This window comes from Eubalaena glacialis, chromosome 14, assembly GCF_028564815.1.
Source record: "Eubalaena glacialis isolate mEubGla1 chromosome 14, mEubGla1.1.hap2.+ XY, whole genome shotgun sequence".
NCBI classification, from domain to species: domain Eukaryota; kingdom Metazoa; phylum Chordata; class Mammalia; order Artiodactyla; family Balaenidae; genus Eubalaena; species Eubalaena glacialis.
In genome coordinates, this window is record NC_083729.1 from 18,860,752 (window position 1) to 18,881,736 (window position 20,985).

The 20,985-nt window shown below is 38.8% G+C and overlaps 1 protein-coding gene across 2 annotated transcripts in view; it reads left to right on the top strand.

Moving 5' to 3' along the window:
* Positions 1–20,985, top strand: part of UBXN2A (UBX domain protein 2A) — a 48,808-nt gene that overhangs the window by 11,766 nt on the left and 16,057 nt on the right. For both annotated transcript variants that reach the window (XM_061211103.1, XM_061211102.1), the window contains exons 2-4: positions 6,689–6,743; positions 14,761–14,899; positions 20,392–20,498. In XM_061211103.1, the coding sequence (XP_061067086.1) occupies positions 6,703–6,743; positions 14,761–14,899; positions 20,392–20,498 (287 nt within the window). In that variant the 5' untranslated portion in view covers positions 6,689–6,702. The remainder of the gene's footprint in view (positions 1–6,688; positions 6,744–14,760; positions 14,900–20,391; positions 20,499–20,985) is intronic.

Sequence of the window (20,985 nt, forward strand, 5' to 3'; positions counted from 1 at the left end):
GATCGAACCCAGGCCCCCGCAGTGAAAGCATCGAGTCCTAACCTCTGGACTGCCAGGGAATTCCCAACTTCTGATTCCTTTTGACATTAATCCAAGATGTCAATACAAGGCATAAAGTGCATATTTCTTGCCCCAGACCTGGAGACAGCCATTTCTCTAAGAAACTGATTCCTTTTGGTGGGAAATAGTATTTGGAGACCACAAATCTGGGCCGTAGGTGTGCTGTGCTCATTGTTGTCTGATTGCTTATTGCTTTTTGGCCTTTTCAGTGGACAGAGCTACTATGTATTTTCTCAAGAGAAAATACAGCATAAGTTCATAATGATGTTTCCGATTTAAAATATAGGATTACAGGATTTTTGCTTGGCTTCTTTGATTTTTATATTTCTCTCTCTTTACTCTTACTCTGAAAAAAAATCTTGGTTTTTAGGGACAGATCATAATTACTTCTTTGCTTTATCTCAGTGTCTCTCAACTTCAACACTATTAACATTTTGGGCAGTACTTTCTTGTGGGGGCTGTCTTGTGCATTGTAGGATTTTCAGCAGCATCCCTAACCTCATCTACTAGATACCAATAGCACCCTCCACCCCAGTTGTTGTGACAGCCCAAAAATGCCTCCGGCCGTTGCCAGATATCTTCTTAGGGGCACTATTGCCTCCTGGTTGAGACCCACTGCTTTATCTGTATACCATACTTTTCATATAAACAATACTAATATATTATTGCTAATAATATGACTACTAGAAACTTCATTTTTCCTCTTTGGGTTCATCCCACTAGGATATATGGTAAAATTACCATGTTTTAAATTTACTTGAAATAATTCCTCTCTGTCAGTTCAGTTAATTCGTTTCATTTTTACGTTCAGTTTATAGGGATTGCTTTTTTAAAATTTAACTTTGTTTTATAAGTGCATAAAATATTTGCATGGGTCCAAAGTTGATGTAAAAAACAAGATACATTCAGAGAAATCCAGCTTCTGCCCTTACTCCCTTCACCCAGTGCACTCTCTCCCACTATAAGTAACCTTATTATTTATTTTTTGGTTTACTTTTTCATTTTTTCCTAATGTAAACAAATATACGTATATTCATGTCCACCTCTTTCTTAGATAAACAGTACCATATCATACATATTTTTCTCCATTTTGCTTTTTTCACTTAACAGTACATCCCACTGTGTGGATTTACCATAGTTTATTCCAGAAGTCCCTATTAATGGACAAGTTGAGGTTTTTTTTACAGGCTTTGCTGTTACAATCAATGCTGTAAATAATTCTACAGTGAATAGTCTAGTGTATTCATCTTTTTATATTTTTGCTAAAGTATCATTGGGATGGATTTTTAGATAATGGGATTTCTAGATATACGTGTCAAAGAAAAAACAGAGCTGGACAGTAGTTAAAGCAGTAAAACCAGATTCTGTTCAGGAACTACTGTGATAGGGGAAAAGAGACCTCAGTGTGGAACTGGACTCGATTCTGAATATAACATGGACAGGGGCTTCCCTGGTGGCGCAGTGGTTAAGAATCCGCCTGCCAATGCAGGGGACACGGGTTCAAGCCCGGGTCCGGGAAGATCCCACATGCCACGGAGCAGCTAAGCCCGTGTGCCACAACTACTGAGCCTGCGTTCTAGAGCCCGCGAGCCACAACTGTTGAAGCCCGCGTGCCACAACTACTGAAGCCTGTGCGCCTAGAGCCTGTGCTCCACAAGAGAAGCCACCACAATGAGAAGCGCGCGCACCGCAACGAAGAGTAGCCCCGGCTCGCCGCAACTAGAGAAAGCCCATGCGCAGCAATGAAGACCCAACACAGCCAAAAAATAAATAAATAAATAAAATAATTTTTAAAAAAGATGGACAAGTGGGGATTTATAGTCAAAGAGCAAGGTAGGGGTCAGTGGATGGAAAATTACTAAGAGAAACCTCAAAGGTAAGGGGGGATTCTTGCTAAACTGAACTACAAGATTCTTGCTGAAGGCAGGCCAGGGTGATCAGTATCATGGTGGGGTTGGGGGGGATAGTGCGGAGTGAGGAATTCGATCAGGTATCAAGGGTGGAGGGATTCTGGGTAAAGCTGCTTAACAGGATTCTTGCTAAAATTGGGCTCTACAGGAGCAGAAATGGAAGCCCAAGGTCAGGCCTCCTTGAGAAGATGCCTCAGAGGAGCCTAACTACAGTTTGGTCAAGGAGAGATTCTTTGTCATATGCATAGGTGGCTGGATAATGCCACATTCCCTTCCCCGGATATGTGCCATTTTGCATTCCCACCGAAAATGTTTGAGGCTGTTTCCCCACACTCTCAGCAACGAAATGTGTTGCAAGGCTTGTAAGTTTTTGCCAGTCTGATTGGTGAGAAATGGTATCATAATATAGTTTCAATTGCATTTATTTCATTATAAGTGAGACTGACATCTTTTCACATATTTTAGGGCCATTTGCTACTCTCTTTCTGAGACGTCTCTGTTCATATTTGTTGCCTTTTGATTGTTGGCCTTTTTCTTCTCTGTATCAGTTCTTTATATATAACCTTTTAGTTGTAATGCCAGTTCCCTTTGTTTATTTGTTTGTTTTTGTTTGTCATCTGTGTTTTTACTTTGTAGAAATTTTTTAAAAAATTTTTTATTCTTACATAGTTAAATGTATCAGTCTTTTCCCTTATTGCTTCTGGATTTGAGTTATAGGAAAGTTGTCTTCTCTTCCAGGTTACAAGGAACTTTACCATGTTTTCTTTAATAGTTAAAAAGTTTGCCTTTTTTAAAGTTTTTTTTTATTGTGGTAAAATACATACACATATAACATAAAATTTGCCATCTTAACCAATTTTAAGTGTACAATTCAGCAGCATTAATAATATTCACAGTGGTGTGCAACCATTACCACTGTCCATTTCCAAGACTTCTTCATGGTCCCAAACGGAAACTCTGTGCCTGTTATGTAGTAATTCCACATTCCTCTCTCCTCCCAGTCCCGAAAAACCTCTATTTTACTCTCTATCTCTATGAATTTGCCTTGTATGAAATATCATTGTAACTAGAATCATGCAATATTTGTCCTTTCGTGTTTGGCTTAATTCATTTAATATTTTCAAGGTTTATCCGTGTTGTAGTATGTATCAAAACTTCATTCCTTTTTACGGCTAATTAATATTCCATTGTATGTATATACCACATTTTGTTCAGACATTCATCTGTTGATGGACATCTGGATTATTTCCACCTCTTGGCTATTGTGAATAATGCCTCAACCACCAAATCCTTTTCTACAGCAGCTGTACCGTTTTACATTTCCACCAGCAATATTCCGGTGTTCTAATTTCTCCACATCCCTGTCAACACTTATTATTTTTGTTTTATTAAATAATAGCTATTCTTTTTTTTTTTTAATTTATTTATGTTTGGCTGCATTGGGTCTTCGTTGCTGCATGCAGGCTTTCTTTAGTTGCGTCGAGCAGGGGCTACTCTTTGTTGCGGTGCGTGGGCTTCTCATTGCAGTGACTTCTCTTGTTGCGGAGCACGGGCTCTAGGCGCGCAGGCTTCAGTAGTTGCAGCGTGCAGGCTCAGTAGTTGTGATTTGCGGGCTCTAGAGCCCTGGCTCAGTAGTTGTGCTGCCCAGGCATAGTTGCTCTGCGGCATGTGGGCTCTTCCTGGACCAGGGCTCGAACCCGTGTCCTCTGCATTGGCAGGTGGATTTTTAACCACTGCGCCACCAGAGAAGTCCCAATAATAGCTATTCTGATGTGTATAAAGTGGTATCTCATTGTGACTAGTGATGTTGAGCATCTTTTTCATGTGCTTATTGTCTACTCATATTTCTTCTTTGGAGAAATGTCTGTTCACATCCTTGGCCCAGTTTTGAATTGGTTTGTTTTCCCTACTGTTTTTAAGTTGTATTTTTCTTGATTCATCATTTGCTTGATAGCTGTAAACCTTTGACTACTTTCCAGAGTTCTAAGTTGGTTCTAATAGTTTCTGCTTGTTTTTCAATGTTTCTGTGGGGACAGGAGCTTGGAGCTGCCTGTTCTTTCATTTTGCTGACATCACCCTCAGGTTCAATTTTTAAATTTTAGATCTTGGATATATCTGGAATTTATCTTGCTAATGGTGATTCCATATGACTGTTGAATTTATTTAAAAGTCCATCTTTTCCTGATTTTTTGAGATCTAATAGTATGGACTCCTCATGGGTTTTTGTTTTATTCAGTGAGTTATAATCCATTAGTATCATTATTTACTTTGATGTTCCATTTCCCAGACTTGTTCACTGGGAACCCCTTCAGGTGGCTTCAGTGTCCTTTTGATATGTCTTCATCATTCACTGAGCACCATCTTACTTTCTGATGCAAGATATTTCGGGCTCATTTGTTCTTTCTCTGTCCCAGCCCTGGAATCAGCCTTTTCTCTAAGGAGCCATGATTCCTTTTCTTGGAAAACTGTATTTAGAAGCCAAGATGTAGGCTTTTGGTATGCTTATTGCTTCTAGTCTGTCATTGCTTCCAGGACCTCTCAAGGGGCAGATGGCTTGGACTCTTTTAAACATTGATTTGTTTCCTTATTTCTTATATTATTTTTGTTGTAAGGGCAAAAGAGTATTGCAGAAAGTTTGGGAAAGAGGGAAAATAATCCACAATTTTTTATCCCCCCAACAATAACTATTTTCACTCTTGCTTCTCTCCATTTTTAAAAAAATTGATTAATTTATTTTTGGCTGCATTGGGTCTTTGTTGTTGTGCGTGGGCTTTTTCTAGTTGTGGCGAGTGAGGACTACTCTTAGTTGTGGTGCGTGGGCTTCTCATTGAGGTGGCTCCTCTTGTTGCAGAGCACGGGCTCTAGATGCGCAGGCTTCAGTAGTTGTGGCTCGTGGGCTCTAGAGCGCAGGCTCAGTAGTTGTGGTGCACGGGCTTAGTTGCTCCGCGGCACGTGGGATATTCCTGGACCAGGGCTCGAACCCGTGTCCCCTGCATTGGCAGGCGGATTCTTAACCACTGCACCACCAGGGAAGTCTCTCTCCTTTTTTTCATACACATTCAATTTCATTCCTAGTGAATGAATAATTTTTGTTTCTTGTATTTTCACTTATGTGACATCTTTTTCTATTTGGCTACATAAATTGCTTCATAATTATTTTTAAGGGATACGTATTATCCCATCAAGCAGCTATATCATGACCATTTACTTTATTTTCAGTTTTTCCTAACGGATAACAGCTGTGGCAGACATATTTTATGTATATAGCTTACATTGTTGTTCTTTTAAGTTCCCAAAATGTGGAAGATCATGGTCAAAATATTTATACAGCATGTAAATACATCTGGTCAGTTTGCTTTCCCCCAGAATTGTAAGAATGAGTTTATATTCCCTATTTTTATTCCCGTCTTGCCCCTAGGTTCTTCTGACCATTTTTTTTTTCTTTTTTTTTTTTTGGATTCCATATATATGTGTTAGCATACGGTATTTGTTTTTCTCTTTCTGACTTACTTCACTCTGTATGACAGACTCTGCAGACGTACTAGAGAATGGACTTGAGGATACGGGGAGGGGGAAGGGTAAGCTGGGACAAAGTGAGAGAGTGGCATGGACATACATACACTACCAAATGTAAAATAGATAGCTAGTGGGAAGCAGCCGCATAGCACAGGGAGATCAGCTCGGTGCTTTGTGACCACCTAGAGGGGTGGGATAGGGAGGGTGGGAGGGAGAGAGATGCAAGAGGGAAGAGATATGGGTACATATGTATATGTATAACTGAGTCACTTAGTTATAAAGCAGAAACTAACACAACATTGTAAAGCAATTATACTCTAATAAAGATGTTAAAAAAAAAAGAATATTGACAATAAAAATCATCTACATTGGGGAAAAAAAAGAATGAGTTTATATTGATTTGATATTTTGTTACTATTGGAGACTGAGTGAAATGTTTACATTCACTTTTGTTTATTAAACCAAAGCATACATTATTATTATTTTTTTTTAAATAATTTTTGGAGAACTGTATTTTATTTATTTATTTATTTATTTTTGGCTGTGTTGGGTCTTCGTTTCTGTGGGAGGGCTTTGTCTAGTTGGCGGCAAGCGGGGGCCACTCTTCATCGCGGTGCGCGGGCCTCGGGCCTCTCACTATCGCCGCCTCTCTTGTTGCAGAGCACAGGCTCCAGACGCGCAGGCTCAGCAGTCGTGGCTCACGGGCCTAGTTGCTCCGCGGCATGTGGGATCCTCCCAGACCAGGGCTTGAACCCATGTCCTCTGCATTGGCAGGCAGATTCTCAACCACTGCGCCACCAGGGAAGCCCCATACATTATTTTTCATTATAATTTTTTTTTTTTTTTTTTTGGCCGTGAGCACTTGCAGGATCTTAGTTTCCCAACCAGTGATTGAACGTGGGCCCTTAGTAGTAAAAGCACAGAGTCCTAACCACTAGACCTCCAGGGAATTCCCCTCATCATAACTTTTATGAAATCTTTCTTTTGTCAGATTATCCGAATCCAAAATTTACTTTTTATTGCTTTACTTTAAGTGAAAGTGACAGCTTTGAGTTAGGTCACTTGTTCTTAAGACCCCTTTAGTGCTACTTTAGGAGTACATAATAACTTAATGGTAAAGAATCTTAATGCATACGTTGGAATGAATTTATTTAAAATACTGTATTAAGAACTTAACCTTATTTTTTTTTTTACTTTTACAGTAAGGCAAAAGAGAATGAAAGAAGTAGATAATCTTGAAAGTATAAAGGAAGAATGGTGAGTTAATTTATGCATTTTCTTTGCTATTAATGCCTTTGTTATTGTCTTTCTCTATTTTTACATTTCACTGACTTAGTAAGTTTTCATTATGATTATCTGTTAAATACCTAATAGTAATGTACTTTAAAGTTTTTTTTTCCATAGCTGCATTAAATGGATTTTAGTGAAGTTATAAATCTTTCTGTGATTAATTTTTTTGTGTTAAATTTCTCTCTGCCCACATATTATTTCTGTTATTTAAGAGGGAAATTAAAGTAACTATTTATTACTTCATTAGCCTCTTGTGTTATACTATCTTGAAGTCATAGTGTAAATATAATGGCTTTGGAATCAGATAAACCTAGGTTTGAATCCCATCTCTGTCTTATACTACTTCTCTGGCATTTGAGCAACTTAGGTAGATTCTTTGAGCTTCAGTATCTCATCTAAAAAGGAGGAGGTGTACATAGGTACCTGAAAGGTTTTTGTAAGAATTAGATAGCCAATTTAAAGCACTGGGCGTCGTATTAGCATATAGCAGGCACCCAATAAATGGTAGATGCAAAGTCTCTCGTTCTTATTAATACAAAGTTCTTTATTCTCACTTCTCTGAAGTGGAATATTTATTTTTGTATTATGTTCTTTGTTTTAAATACTTGAAAAGGTAAATATCTTTCATTCATAGTCCATTTAAGGAGACAGGTAAGTATTTACAAATACTTTGTGAACACTTTCTATACCGAACAAATATTATTTATTATTTTTTCACTAGAGTACTTACTGTTTTATATAGATATCTGATACTAACTATATAATTGTGAGGTTATGTCAGGAGCCCCTAAGACTGCCTCCAGATGTGATGATTTGATTAGAGGATTCACAGGATTCAGCCTATAGTCATACTAATGACTAAGCTTTATTGCAATGAAAAGATACTTTGCAAGGGGGTGAAGTCCAGGGGAAACCAGGCATAAGCTTCCAAGAGTCCTTGCCCAGTGGAGCCACCAGGACACACACTTAATTCCTCCAGTAATAAGTTATATAGCACGTGTGAGATGTTGTCTACCAGGGAAGTTCATTGGAAATGAGCCTAGGGTTTATACTGGGGACTAGGCACATATTAAAATTCCATACTCTCATGAGAAAAGTAAAAAGGATAGCAACAGTTAGGCCTGCTATGTTAACTCTTTTCTACACAGAAATAAGTTGAATGGCTGATTGATTGATTGATTGATTGATTTTTGCCGCACCTTGTGGCTTGTGGAACTTCCCCAACCAGGGATCCAACCCGTGCCCCCTGCAGTGGAAGCGCGGAGTCTTAACCACTGGACCACCACGGAAGCCCCAGTTGAATGACTAATTTTTTTTTTAAATTTTTATTTATTAATTTTTGGCTGTGTTGGGTCTTAATTGCTGCGCGTGGGCTTTCTCTAGTTGCGGTGAGCGGGGGCTACTCGTTGTTGCGGTCTGCAGGCGTCTCATTGCGGTGGCTTCTCTTATTGCGGAGCACGGGCTCTACATGTGCGGGCTTCAGTAGTTGTGGCTCACAGGCTCTAGAGCGCAGGCTTAGTAGTTGGGGCGCCCGGGCTTAGTTGCTCCACAGCATATGGGATCTTCCCAGACCAGGGCTCGAACCTGTGTCCTCTGCATTGGCAGGCAGATTCTTAACGACTGCGCCACCAGGGAAGCCCCTGAATGACTGATTTTAAAGAGTAAAATTAACTTAGGACTTCTAACAGTTTTGTGGAGACGTAATTCACATACCATATAACTCATCCATTTAAAGTGTACAATTCAGGGACTTCCCTGGTGGCACAGTGGTTAAGAATCCACCTGCCAATGCAAGGGGACACGGGTTTGATCCCTGGTCCGGGAAAATCCCACGTGCAGCAGAACAACTAAGCCCGTGCACCACAACTACTGAGGCTGCACTCTAGTGCCCATGAGCCACAACTACTGAGCCTGAGAGCCACAACTACTGAAGCCCACACGCCTAGAGCCCGTGCTCCGCAGCAAGAGAAGCCACCGCAAGGAGAAGCCCGTGCACTGCAACGCAGAGTAACCCCCACTTGCAGCAACGAAGACCCAGTGCAGCCAAAAAAAAAAAAAAAGTATACAATTAAGTGGTTTTTAGTACATTCATAGAGTTGTGAAACCATTACCACAGTCAGTTTTATAACATTTACATCACCCAAAGAGAAACCCCATACCTGTTAGCAGTCACACCCCATTCTCCTGTGCCCTATGCCTGACAACCACTGATATACTTTCTGTCTCTATAGATTTGCTTATTCTGGGGACTTCATATATATGGAATCATAGAATATGGGGTCTTTTGTGACCGGCTTCTTTCATTTAGCATAATGTTTTCAAGCTTTATAATGTTATAACATGTATCAATACTTTGAATTTAAATAATTAGTAAGGGGCTTCCCTGGTGGTGCAGGGGTTAAGAATTCGCCTGCCAGTGCAGGGGACACGGGTTCAAGCCCTGGTCCGGGAAGATCCCACATGCCACAGAGCAGCTAAGCCTGTGCACCACAACTACTGAGCCTGCGCTCTAGAGCCCGTGAGCCACAGCTACTGAGCCCAAGCACCACAGCTACTGAAGCCCACACGCCTAGAGCTTGTGCTCCGCAACAAGAGAAGCCACCGCAGTGAGAAGCCTGTGCACCGCAACAAAGAGTAGCACCCACTCGCTGCAACTAGAGAAAGCCCGCATGCAACAACAAAGACCCAGTGCAGCCAAAAATAAAATAAATAAATTTTAAAAATAATAATAGGGGCTTCCCTGGTGACACAGTGGTTAAGAATCTGCCTGCCAATGCAGGGGACACGGGTTTGAGCTCGGGTCTGGGAAAATTCCACATGCCGTGGAGCAACTAAGCCTGTGTGCCACGACTACTGAGCCTACGCTCTAGAGCTCGTGAGCCACAACTGCTGAGCCCGCGTGCCACAACTACTGAAGCCCGTGCACCTAGAGCCCATGCTCCACAATGAGAGAAGCCACCACAACGAGAAGCCTGCACACCGAAACGAACAGTAGCCCCTGCTCACCACAACTAGAGAAAGCCCACGTGCAGCAACGAAGACCCAATGCAGCCAAAAATAAATAAATAAATTAAATAAATTTATTTTAAAAAATAATAAATAAATAGTAAGATGTCTATACAAGAATATTAGTAATAGAGTTTATAATTTTCTTGGTAACAAAAATAGATTTTGTTAGAAACAGCAGTCTAGTAAAAAATGAAAAGAAGACTGATTCCCTAAGTGTATCAGTTGCTCAAAGATTATAAATGGTGAAGATCCATATTTACCATATGTGCTTCCAAAGCATAAACAGATGCAAATCTTTCACCTGTTTGAACAACAGCTAGCTGATAACCTTATTTATGCAAAACACAATAGTGAATGAGAAAGTGAGCAAACGAGCCTTTTCTGAGCCAGGATAGATGTTTCCTATTACCTTTCCTGAAGTTTTTGTACTTTTTATTATTAGAGAAACCCCTAGGACTTAAAGACTATTTACTTAACGTAACCCCTTTGATAATCTGGTTTCAGAGTTCTAAAGAAGAGTATTGATATTTGCATCACAAAATGATAATAACAAGTAAAGAAAAGGATGACAGAGTAGAAAACAATGATGAAATAATAAAGTTGTCTGTATATATTTAGTATTGATACACTATTTTTAACTAGAGTTTACATTTGGGTCTGTTCTTTGGAGTTCTGTGGAGTTTGACAAATGGTGCTAATGTGTGTAATGTTGCACTTTTAATTCCATATACCAATTGTTAATTGCTGGTATACAGGAAAGCACTGGCTTTTGTATATTAATCTTGTGTCCTGCAACTTTGCTATAAATGCGTATTAGTCCCAAGAGTTTTACATTGTTGTTGATTCTTTTGGATTTTCTATGTAAACAGTCTTGTTACCTGCAAAAAGACAATTTTTCTTCCATCTTGACCTGTATTTTTTTTTTATTTCCTTTTCTTGTCTTACTGGTTTAGCTAGGATTTCCAGTATGGCATTGAAGAGGAGTGGTGAGAAGCGGCATCCTTGTTTTGTTCCTTCTCTTAGGGGAAAAGCATCTAGTTTCTCATCATTAAGTATGACATTAGCTTGAGGGGGTTCCTCTCTATTCCTAATTTGCTGAGAGTTTGTTTTTTTTTAAATTAATTAATTTATTTATTTATGGCTGTGTTGGGTCTTCGTTTCTGTGTGAGGGCTTTCTCTAGTTGTGGCAAGCGGGGGCCGCTCTTCATCGCGGTGCACGGGCCTCTCACTATCGCAGCCTCTCTTGTTGGCGGGCACAGGCTCCAGACGCGCAGGCTCAGTAATTGTGGCTCACGGGCCCAGCCGCTCTGCGGCATGTGGGATCTTCCCAGACCAGGGCTCGAACCCATGTCCCCTGCATTAGCAGGCAGATTCTCAACCACTGCGCCACCAGGGAAGCCCTGCTGAGAGTTCTTATCGTGAATAGGTGTTAGATATTGTCAGATGCTTTTTCTACATCTGTTGATATGATCATATGATTTTTCTTCTTTAGTGTGTTGATGTGGTAGGTTACATTGATTGATTTTCTCATGTTGAACCAGTCTTACATACCTGGAATAAATCCTACTTAGTTGTGGTGTATAATTCTTTTTATGTATTGCAGGATTCAAAATATTAGTATTTTGTTGAGGATTTTGCATTTTTTTAAAAAAAATTTTATTTATTTATTTGGCAGTGCCATGTCTTAGTTGCGGCTCAGGGAATCTTTGTTGCCGTGTGTGGGATCCTCGCTACGCATGCAGGATCTTTAGTTGTGGCAAGCGGGAGGCATGCGGGATCTAGTTCCCTGACCAGGGATCGAACCCAGGCCCCCTGCATTGAGAGCACAGAGTCTTAACCACTGGACCACCAAGGAGGTCCCAAGGATTTTGCACTTAGGTTCATGAGAGTTTTGTCTGTAGTTTTCCTTTCTTGTAATGTCTTTATCTGGTTTTGGTATTTGGGTAATGCTGTCCACATAGAATGAGTTAGAAGTATTCCCTTCCACTTTTATTTTCTGGAAGAGATTATAGAGAATTGGTATCAATTCGTTCTTAAATGTTTGATATAATTCACCAGTGAAATCATCTGTGCCTGGTGCTTTCTGTTTTGGCAGATTATCAATTATTGATTCAGTTTCTTTAATAAATGTAAGCCTATTCATATTGTCTATTCCTCCTCATGTGAGTTTGGGTAGATTGTGCTTTTCAAGGAATTGGTCCAGTTTATTTAAGTTAATCAAGTTTGTGGGCATCCATCTCCAACACACTGTACTCTGAACCTCTTAAAAGCCTAGACTATTTCTTATTCATCTTTGTGTCTTCCCCACCTAACATATAGTAGGTACTCAAATATTTGGATGACTTGTGTTAGCATAATAAGGTTTAGTAGAATTTATATACCAAATATGTATGATAAAGGACTAAAACTTCAGCTACTCTGGATGCTCAGCTTTATTGGCTTTGTACTTAGTACTTAGTAATTAGTAATTAAGTATAAATTGCTTTCTGAACAGAAGAAACAAATACCAGAAAGCACAAAGTGGTTGTAATGACATTATCATCTAATATTTAAGAATTTACTACGTGCCAGCATGTGTACTGGTACATACAGTATACCAGGTATAAATAGGCCTTTATGTGTATTCACATTTAATCTTAACAACAACCACGTGAGATAAGTGGTAATACTAAGACATAATATGGATTGTCTTAAGAGTATATATAGAGAGAATTACCTAGAAGAGTAAAAAGAATATACCTAAATTAAAAAATTGCCCTGCTATCAGCATTTTTATTTTTTTAGTTAATTATTTTTTTGGCTGTGCTGGGTCTTAGTTGTGGCACATGGGATCTTCTTTGCGGTATGCAGAATCTTTAGTTCTGGTATGTGGGATCTAGTTCCCTGACCAGGGATCGAACCTGGGCCCCCTGCATTGGGAGCACTGAGTCAGCCTCTGGACCACCAGGGAAGTCCCTGCTATCAGCATTTTAATAACAATATAATAGTGACTATTTTGAGAGACAGTCTAGCACAGTGATTAAGAGTAGAGGCATACGGGCATTAGGACTTCCCTGGTGGCGCAGTGGTTAAGAATCTGCCTGCCAATGCAGGGTACATGGGTTCGAGTCCTGGTCCAGGAAGATCCCACATGCCGAGGAGCAACTAAGCCCGTGCGCCACAACTACTGAGTCTGTGCTCTAGAGCCCGCGAGCCACAGCTACTGAGCCTGCGTGCCGCAGCCACTGAAGCCCGCATGCCTAGAGCCCATGCTCCACAGCAAGAGAAGCCACCTCAATGAGAAGCCTGCGCACCACAACGAAGAGTAGCCCCCACTCGCCGCAACTAGAGAAAGCCCATGCTCAGCAACAAAGACCCAACACAGCCAAAAATAAATAATAAATAAATAAATAAATTGAAAAAGAGTAGGGGCATTAGAAGCCTGAGTTCAGTTTCCAGCTCTGCCTCCCAATAGCTTTGTGATCTTGGGCAAATTGCTTAAGCTTTTTCTTTACCTAGTAAATGAGGATAAAAACAATATGTGCCTTTTAGGTCACTGTGAAGATTGAAAGAGTAAACACATGTAAAGCGCTTAGAAAAGTTCCTAACATGTATTAATAAATGCTTAGTAAATATTAGCTATTAAGAGAGGCTTTATAATGTATCGTGGCTAGGAGCATAGACTTGGAAGACAGATTAACAGGGTTTGAATTCTGTTTCTGCCACTTACTAGCTGTGTAATCTCTAACATGTAACTTAACCTCTTTGTGACTCATTTTCCTTATCTATAAAATGTGGATAAAAATATCTGCCTTGCAGATCCTGGCACAGTGTAAGAACTATAAAAGTGTTGATTATTATCTGAGAAATCTGAGAAATTATCTCTCAGTACATTTATGAATTTTCTATGTGACTTTAGAAAAGATCAACCAGAAACCATCCTTTTATCAAACAAAATCTTAGGTAATATTTCTTATATGACAAAATATAAACACACATACACATACAAAAACAGTAGATGGGGTGGGCAAAATGGAGGAAGGTGGTCAAAAGGTACACACTTCCAGTTATAAAATAAATAAGTCATGGGATATAATGTACATCATGGAGACTTTAGTTAATAACACTGTACTGCATATCTGAAAGTTGCCAAGAGAGTAAATCTTGAAAGTTCTCATCACAAGGAAAAAATTCTGTAACTATGCATGGTGATGGATGTTAACAATTAACTAGACATTGTGATGATTATTTTGCAGTATGTACAAGCATTGAATTGTTATGTTGTATATCTGAAACTAAAATAATGTTGTATGTCAGTTGTACCTCAATTTAAAAAGAAAGAAAGAAAAAAAAAAACCCAGTAGAGTATTAAACCACTACAGATGAAAGTCTTGAGTGGGAAATTTCATTCTGAAGTGTGCAAAGGAGCAAAACTATGATTATGACTGTTCCTCACACCTTACCACCTTTAGTTTCAAGAGTGCTTTGTGTTACCAAAAAGTACATAGTAACCCCTCTTAAAGCCATTTTGAGAGCTTTACAAAGAACACGTTGTGTTTTTACTCTGGACCAGTGGTTTTCAACCTGGTGAAGTTTTGCCCATCCCACCCCCAGAGGCCATCTGGCATTGTCTAAAGATGTTTTTTATTATTATAACACTGGGGTGTTGGGGGATGTCCATGCTACTGGCGTCTAGTGGTTTAACGGCCACAGATGCTGCTAAACTTCCTACAGTGTACAGGACAGCCTGCCCAACAAAGAATTAACCCTCCCCAAATATCAATGAACTGAAGTTGAGAAAACCCTGCTCTGGACCACAAGTGTTAATGACTTCCCGAGGCCACAGATCTACTATGTTAATTCAGAAGAGAGTCTCAACTGCAGGCATGGAGGTAGCGTGTCAGTTCTAGATCCTTTAACTAGAACAATTTGTGTAAATTTTTAGAGAATTAGTGGTTAATAGTGCTTATTTTTCTTTTTTTTTGTGTGTGTATAGGGTTTGTGAAACAGGATCTGACCACCAACCTCTTAGTGATAATCAGCAAACAAATTGTGAATATTTTGTTGACAGCCTTTTTGAGGAAGCTCAGAAGGTTGGTGCCAAATGTTTGTCTCCCACTGAACAAAAGAAACAGGTAAGCGTCCATAAATTTTTTCTTTCCCAGTGCTTCTCAAAATATGGCCCTTTAGAGGTCAAAACTGTTTTCATAATAATAGTAAGATATTATTTACTTTTTTCACTGTGTTGAGTTTGCACTGATACTGCAAAAGCAATGGTAGGCAAAACTGGCACCTTAGGAGGAATTGATGCAGTGATACCACTCTGAACCTGTAACTACTGTATTCTTTCCTTGAACTTGCAGGGGAAAAAACACTCGTTTCAATTAAAAATTTCCTTGATGAAGCAGTAAAATTTACACATTTCATTAAATCCCAACTCTTAATACACATCTTACAAATATTCTATGTGATAAAATATGAAGTGTATGTAAAACATTTCTACAATATACAGAAGTATCTTAAGAAAAGTACCATTGCTTGAGATACAAGCTGGACACTGCTTTTTCATGGTGTACTGTTTTTACATGAAAGTGATTTACAGACAACTAGTTATTCAGTCTTGGATATTCTGCAGACATTTTCTCAAAATGTATGAAGTAAGTCTGACACTTCAAGGGGAACAACTTACAGTATTTGTTGCAAATGATAAGATATGATTTTATCAACGTTTTTAAGTGAAAGTAAGAATTTGATAAAACTGCACTCATGCACTTGACAGCTTTCCAAAACTTAAGAGATATTCTGATAGGATTATTGTCATATTAATAAATATACCTTTAAGTTTCAGATTCCATGTTCAGATTCTCAACTAACTTTTTTTTGAATAAATTTATTTTATTTTTTATTTACTTATTTTTGCTGCGTGGGTCTTCGTTTTGCACGTGGGCCTTTCTCTAGTTGCAGCAAGCGGGAGGGGGCTACTCCTTCGTTGCAGTGTGCATGCTTCTCATTGCGATGGCTCTGTCTTGTTGTGGAGCACAGGCTCTAGGCGCGCCAGGCTTCAGTAGTTGTGGCAACGTGGGCTAGTAGCTGTGGCTCGCAGGCTCTAGAGCGCAGGTTCCGTAGTTGTGGCACACGCTTAGTTGCTCTGCAGGCATGTGGGATCTTCCTAGACCAGGGATCGAACCTGTGTCCCCTGCATTGGCAGGCAGATCTTAACCACTGTGCCACCAGGGAAGTCCCTCAACTTTTTTTTTTTTTAAATTGAAGTACAGTTGAATTTAAAATGTTGTGTTAGGAAATTCCCTGGCTGTCCAGTGGTTAGGACTCTGAGCTTTCCCTGCAGAGGGCACAGGTTCAGTCCCTCGCTGGGGAGCTAAAGATCCCACAAGCCACGCGGCTTGGCCAAAAAAAGAAAAAAGTTGTGTTAGTTTCGGATGTACAGCAAAGTGATTCAGTTTTATATATACATATATATAATATATATAAAATATATATAATATAATATAATGTATAGAAAAATATATATGATATATATAATATATATAAAAATATATGTAATATATATGTTCTTTTTCAATTCTTTTTCATTATAGGTTTTACTAAGATAGTGAATATAAGTTCCCCTGTGCTATGCAGGAGGCCCTTGTATGTTTATCTATTTATATGTAGTAGTGTTTATACTGTTAATCCCAAACTCCTAATTTATCCCTCACGCCCACCTTTCCACCCTCTTGGTAGCCATAAGTTTGTTTTCTATATCTATGAGTCTGTTTCTGTTTTGTAAATATAGTTCACTTGTATCATTTTTTAGATTCTACATATGTGTTATCATGTGATATTTTCAACTAACTTTTGAGATACTACCACTTACTGCATTTTGATGTAGTATCTTGAAAAGCTATTTAAAAAATGCTTCTTTTTGCAACTACATATCTGTTTGAGGCTTGATTTTTTTTTTTTTTAATGTACTTCAATCAAAATGCCATATCACAGCAGACTGAAGGCAGCAGCAATTATGAGAATCTAGCTGACATTTCGAAGTCAGACATTAAAGAGATCCCATTTACTCTAATTTGCCTTTAAATTTTTTTTTTAATATTTAATTATTTATTTTATTTGGTTTGCACTGGGTCTTAGTTGCGGCAGGCGGGCTCCTTAGTTGTGGCATGCAAACTCTTAGTTGCGACACGCATGTGAGGTCTAGTTCCCTGACCAGTGATCGAATCCGGACCCCCTGCATTGAGAGCTCGGAGAGAGTTCTTTAGTTCTTCAGACTGAAGTCTGAAGGACTTAGGTTGAAAAATAGCAGCCTGGTTCCTCCATGGCCGTGATATCTACTTCCCAGAGGTAATCACTACCAGAGGTAGTCTTAACTATTTCTTCTCGTATAAAGACTGTATTTCTAATAATATACTAATAATGATAGTTCTTGATTTTTTTAGTTTTTTCAAATTATGTATTGACTTTTTAAAATAGAAAATGAGAATTTAGCTCTTATTCTTCCTTCCCCCTCATCCCAAACCACCTCCTCTCATTTGACTAACCATAATTATATCATAATTTGGGATTAAATCAATTATCATTGTTTATATCTTTATGACTTTGTAAATACTGTACAGCATCACTGAGTCATATAGTGTGTTATATTTCTTTTCCTGACTGCCTTTTAAATTTTTCATTAGAATTAATAGCTTTTCCCTTCCATATTGCCTTTATTTTCTTGTGCCTGTCATTTATTCATCCCCGAACTCTGATAGCAGCTGTATCTTTTCCAGTATGTTTTGAACATATTAGATAATTCTTGACCAGTTTAATTTTTTTCTGCAGGACAACTGTGGTGAAGGCCTTCTTTCTCCGATGTCCTCTAGGGGAGTTACACTGCTGCTGCCCTGGAATCTATGATCCTGAGCACTTCTATTTATCTCTCCTCTCACTTCTGGTGCACTGAATTCTGTGCCTCTCCCAAACCCCTACCCTGTCTGTTTCCATTTTTATGAAGCCCAGTCTTGAGGTGTTTTATGCAGAAAGTGCGTGTAAAAAGAGTGCATGGGAAATGGATGGCTTAAAACCTTGCGCACCTGAATCTACCTTTATTCTGCCTTCACACATGATTGATAGATTGCTGTTTTGGGCATCTGAGCCTGTGTGTGTGGCATGGTTTGCTCCCTGCAACCTATTAGAATCTTTTCTTTAATCTTCTCATGTTCTGATGGGCCTTGGTATAGATTCTTTTCATTCATTCAATACAGAAACTTGTATTTTACTCTTCTAGGACATTTTCTCATGTTGCTTCTCAATATTTTGCTCCCCTCTGTTGTCTGTCTCTCTATAATATTTTTACTTAGATAATGGATCTCTTGGACTGAGTCTCATTATTTCTCCTGTTTTCCACCTCTTTGTTGTTTTGTTCTATTTTAATTGTAATATTTCTTCAACCTTATATTCAATCCTTTTATTTAATTTCCATTTTAAGTTTCTAAGAGCTCTTTTGCTCCCTGAATATTCCCTCCTACTCCCTTTCAGACATCCTCTCTTATATAAGTGTATTAATTATCATTTTTGGATTTTTGTTTTTAAGTTTCTTCTGTTTTCCTCAGTGTCTTTTTTTTTTTTTTTTTTTGGCCGTGCCATGCAGCTTGTGGGATAGTTCCCTGACCAGAGATTGAACCCCGGGCCCTCAGCAGTGAAAGTACTGGTCCTAACCACTGGACTGCTAGGGAATTCCCCTCCTCAGTGTCTTTATGTGCTCTTTTCCTATTTGTTTTGTTCTCATTCTTTTCTTTTCTTTTTTTTAAAATTAATTTTTATTGGCGTATAGTTGATTTACAATGTTGTATTAGTTTCTGCTGTACAGCGAAGTGAATCAGTTACACATATACATATATCCACTCTTTTCTAGATGTCATTACAGAGTATTGAGTAGGATTCCCTGTGCTATACAGTAGGTCCTTATTAGTTGTCTGTTTTATATATGTGTTAATCCCAATCTTCCAATTTATCCCTCCCTGCCACTTTCCCCATTGGTAACCATAAGTTTGTTTTCTACATCTGTGACTCTATTTCTGTTTTGTAAGTAAGTTCATTTGTACAATTTTTTTTAGTTCTCATTCTTTTCTGTGAGTACTATGAGAGCAGAGTCTTGGCAGTTTGGTTACAGGTAAAAAAAAGAGGTAACATAGTATAGTGGTTGATAGTATGGATTCCAACCCCAGCTCCACCCTTACTGACTATGTAGTATTGGGCAATTTAATTAATCTTCTGTGTTTCTATTTTCCCATCTATAAAAAGGATAATAATAATAATACCCACCTTGTGTGGATTTTAGGAGGATTAAATAAATTTATGTAGGGAAAGTACTTTAAACAGTGTTTGGTACATATAAGTGTACACACAAGTGCTCTCTCAGATAGGTACATAGACAGACAGATAGGCAGGCAGGCAGGCTAATAATATATGCTATCATTATTGTGATTGTTTTCCCTAACATCTTAATGGAGTGTCTGTTACATATTAGTCACTCAATAAACATATGCTGAATGAATAAATGCAAGAGACAAGGGAAGGCCTCTAATAGTCTATTTTCTTAAATGGTTTTTAATCAGTCCTTCTGTGTTCAGCCTGAAGCATCCCTGCATTCTACTGTATTTCTGAACCTTTCTATATTTCTACAGTGACTTCTTTGATTGAATGAGTGAATAAATAATGTTCTTAGGAGATGATCAACAAGATGTTGAGAGATGAAATATTGATAACAGTAACACTGATAGTTTATATTTGAAGGAATAGACTCATAGTTTTTTTTCCCCCTTTATTATTCTTAATGTTCAAAGTCTAATGTTCAAGTCATTTCAAAGTCCTTCTCTAACTGTTGAGAAGTCTTTTCTGGCCAGAAAGCTTTAGTGTCCTCTAAGACAGGGCACAGAATATTTTTGCAAATGAGCTCTCTTAAACAAAATTATTAATGAATTATTTTAAAATATTATTCATTATGAACCATATTTTATGTGTACATTATAATTTTTGATATTTTACATTTGAAGCTTGCTGTTAAGAATGGTATATTTAAAAAATGTGTAGGGCTTCCCTGGTGGCGCAGTGGTTGAGAATCTGCCTGCCAATGCAGGGGACACGGGTTCGAGCCCTGGTCTGGGGAGATCCCACATGCCGTGGAGTGACTAGGCCCGTGAGCCACAATTGCTGAGCCTGCGCGTCTGGAGCCTGTGCTCCGCAACAAGAGAGGCCGCGATAGTGAGAGGCCCGCGCACCGCGATGAAGAGTGGCCCCCCCTTGCCGCAACTGGAGAGGGCCCTCGCACAGAAACGAAGACCCGACACAGCCATAAATAAATAAATAAATAAAAATTAAAAAAAAAATTTGTAGCTGTGTGTGGTAATGGATGTTAACTACACTTATTCTGTGATCATTTTACAATAGATATATATATCAAACCATTATGTTGTATACCTAAGACTAATACAATGTTATATGTCAGGTATATCTCAATTTTAAAGAAAAGATTGATACATAAAATATACACTGATAGAAGAAAGTTTCAAGGGACTTTTAGTTTATTAGTACATTTCATTTATTAACATGATGCATTTTTTTTCTTACTGCTTTGCAGGCAGATATAAGTATAAAATTATGGAAAAATGGATTCACAGTCAATGATGATTTCAGAAGTTATTCTGATGGTGCAAGTCAGCAGTTTCTGAACTCCATCAAAAAAGGGTAAGCAATCTTTGTAAATAGAAGGATATTTTATTTATTTATTTATTTTAAATTAATTTATTTATTTTTGGCTGTGTTGGGTCTTCATTGCTGCTCGCGGGCTTTCTGTAGTTGTGGAGAGCGGGGGCTACTCTTCGTTGTGGTGCGCGGGCTTCTCATTGCGGTGGCTTCTCTTGTTGCGGAGCACAGGCTCTAGGCGTGTGGGCTTCAGTAGTTGTGGCACGTGGGCTCAGTAGTTGTGGCTCGAGGCCTCTAGAGCGCAGGCTGAGTAGTTGTGGCGCAAGGGCTTAGTTGCTCCACGGCATGTGGGATCTTCCTGGACCAGGGCTCGAACCTGTGTCCCCTGCATTGGGAGGCGGATTCTTAACTACTGCACCACCAGGGAAGTCCAAGAAGGATATTTTAGATATATTTCATTTAGAAGATTCCTTTTAATGTTGTTCACATGTTCCTATGCATTCAAAGACATTTTTTCTTTTATAAATTC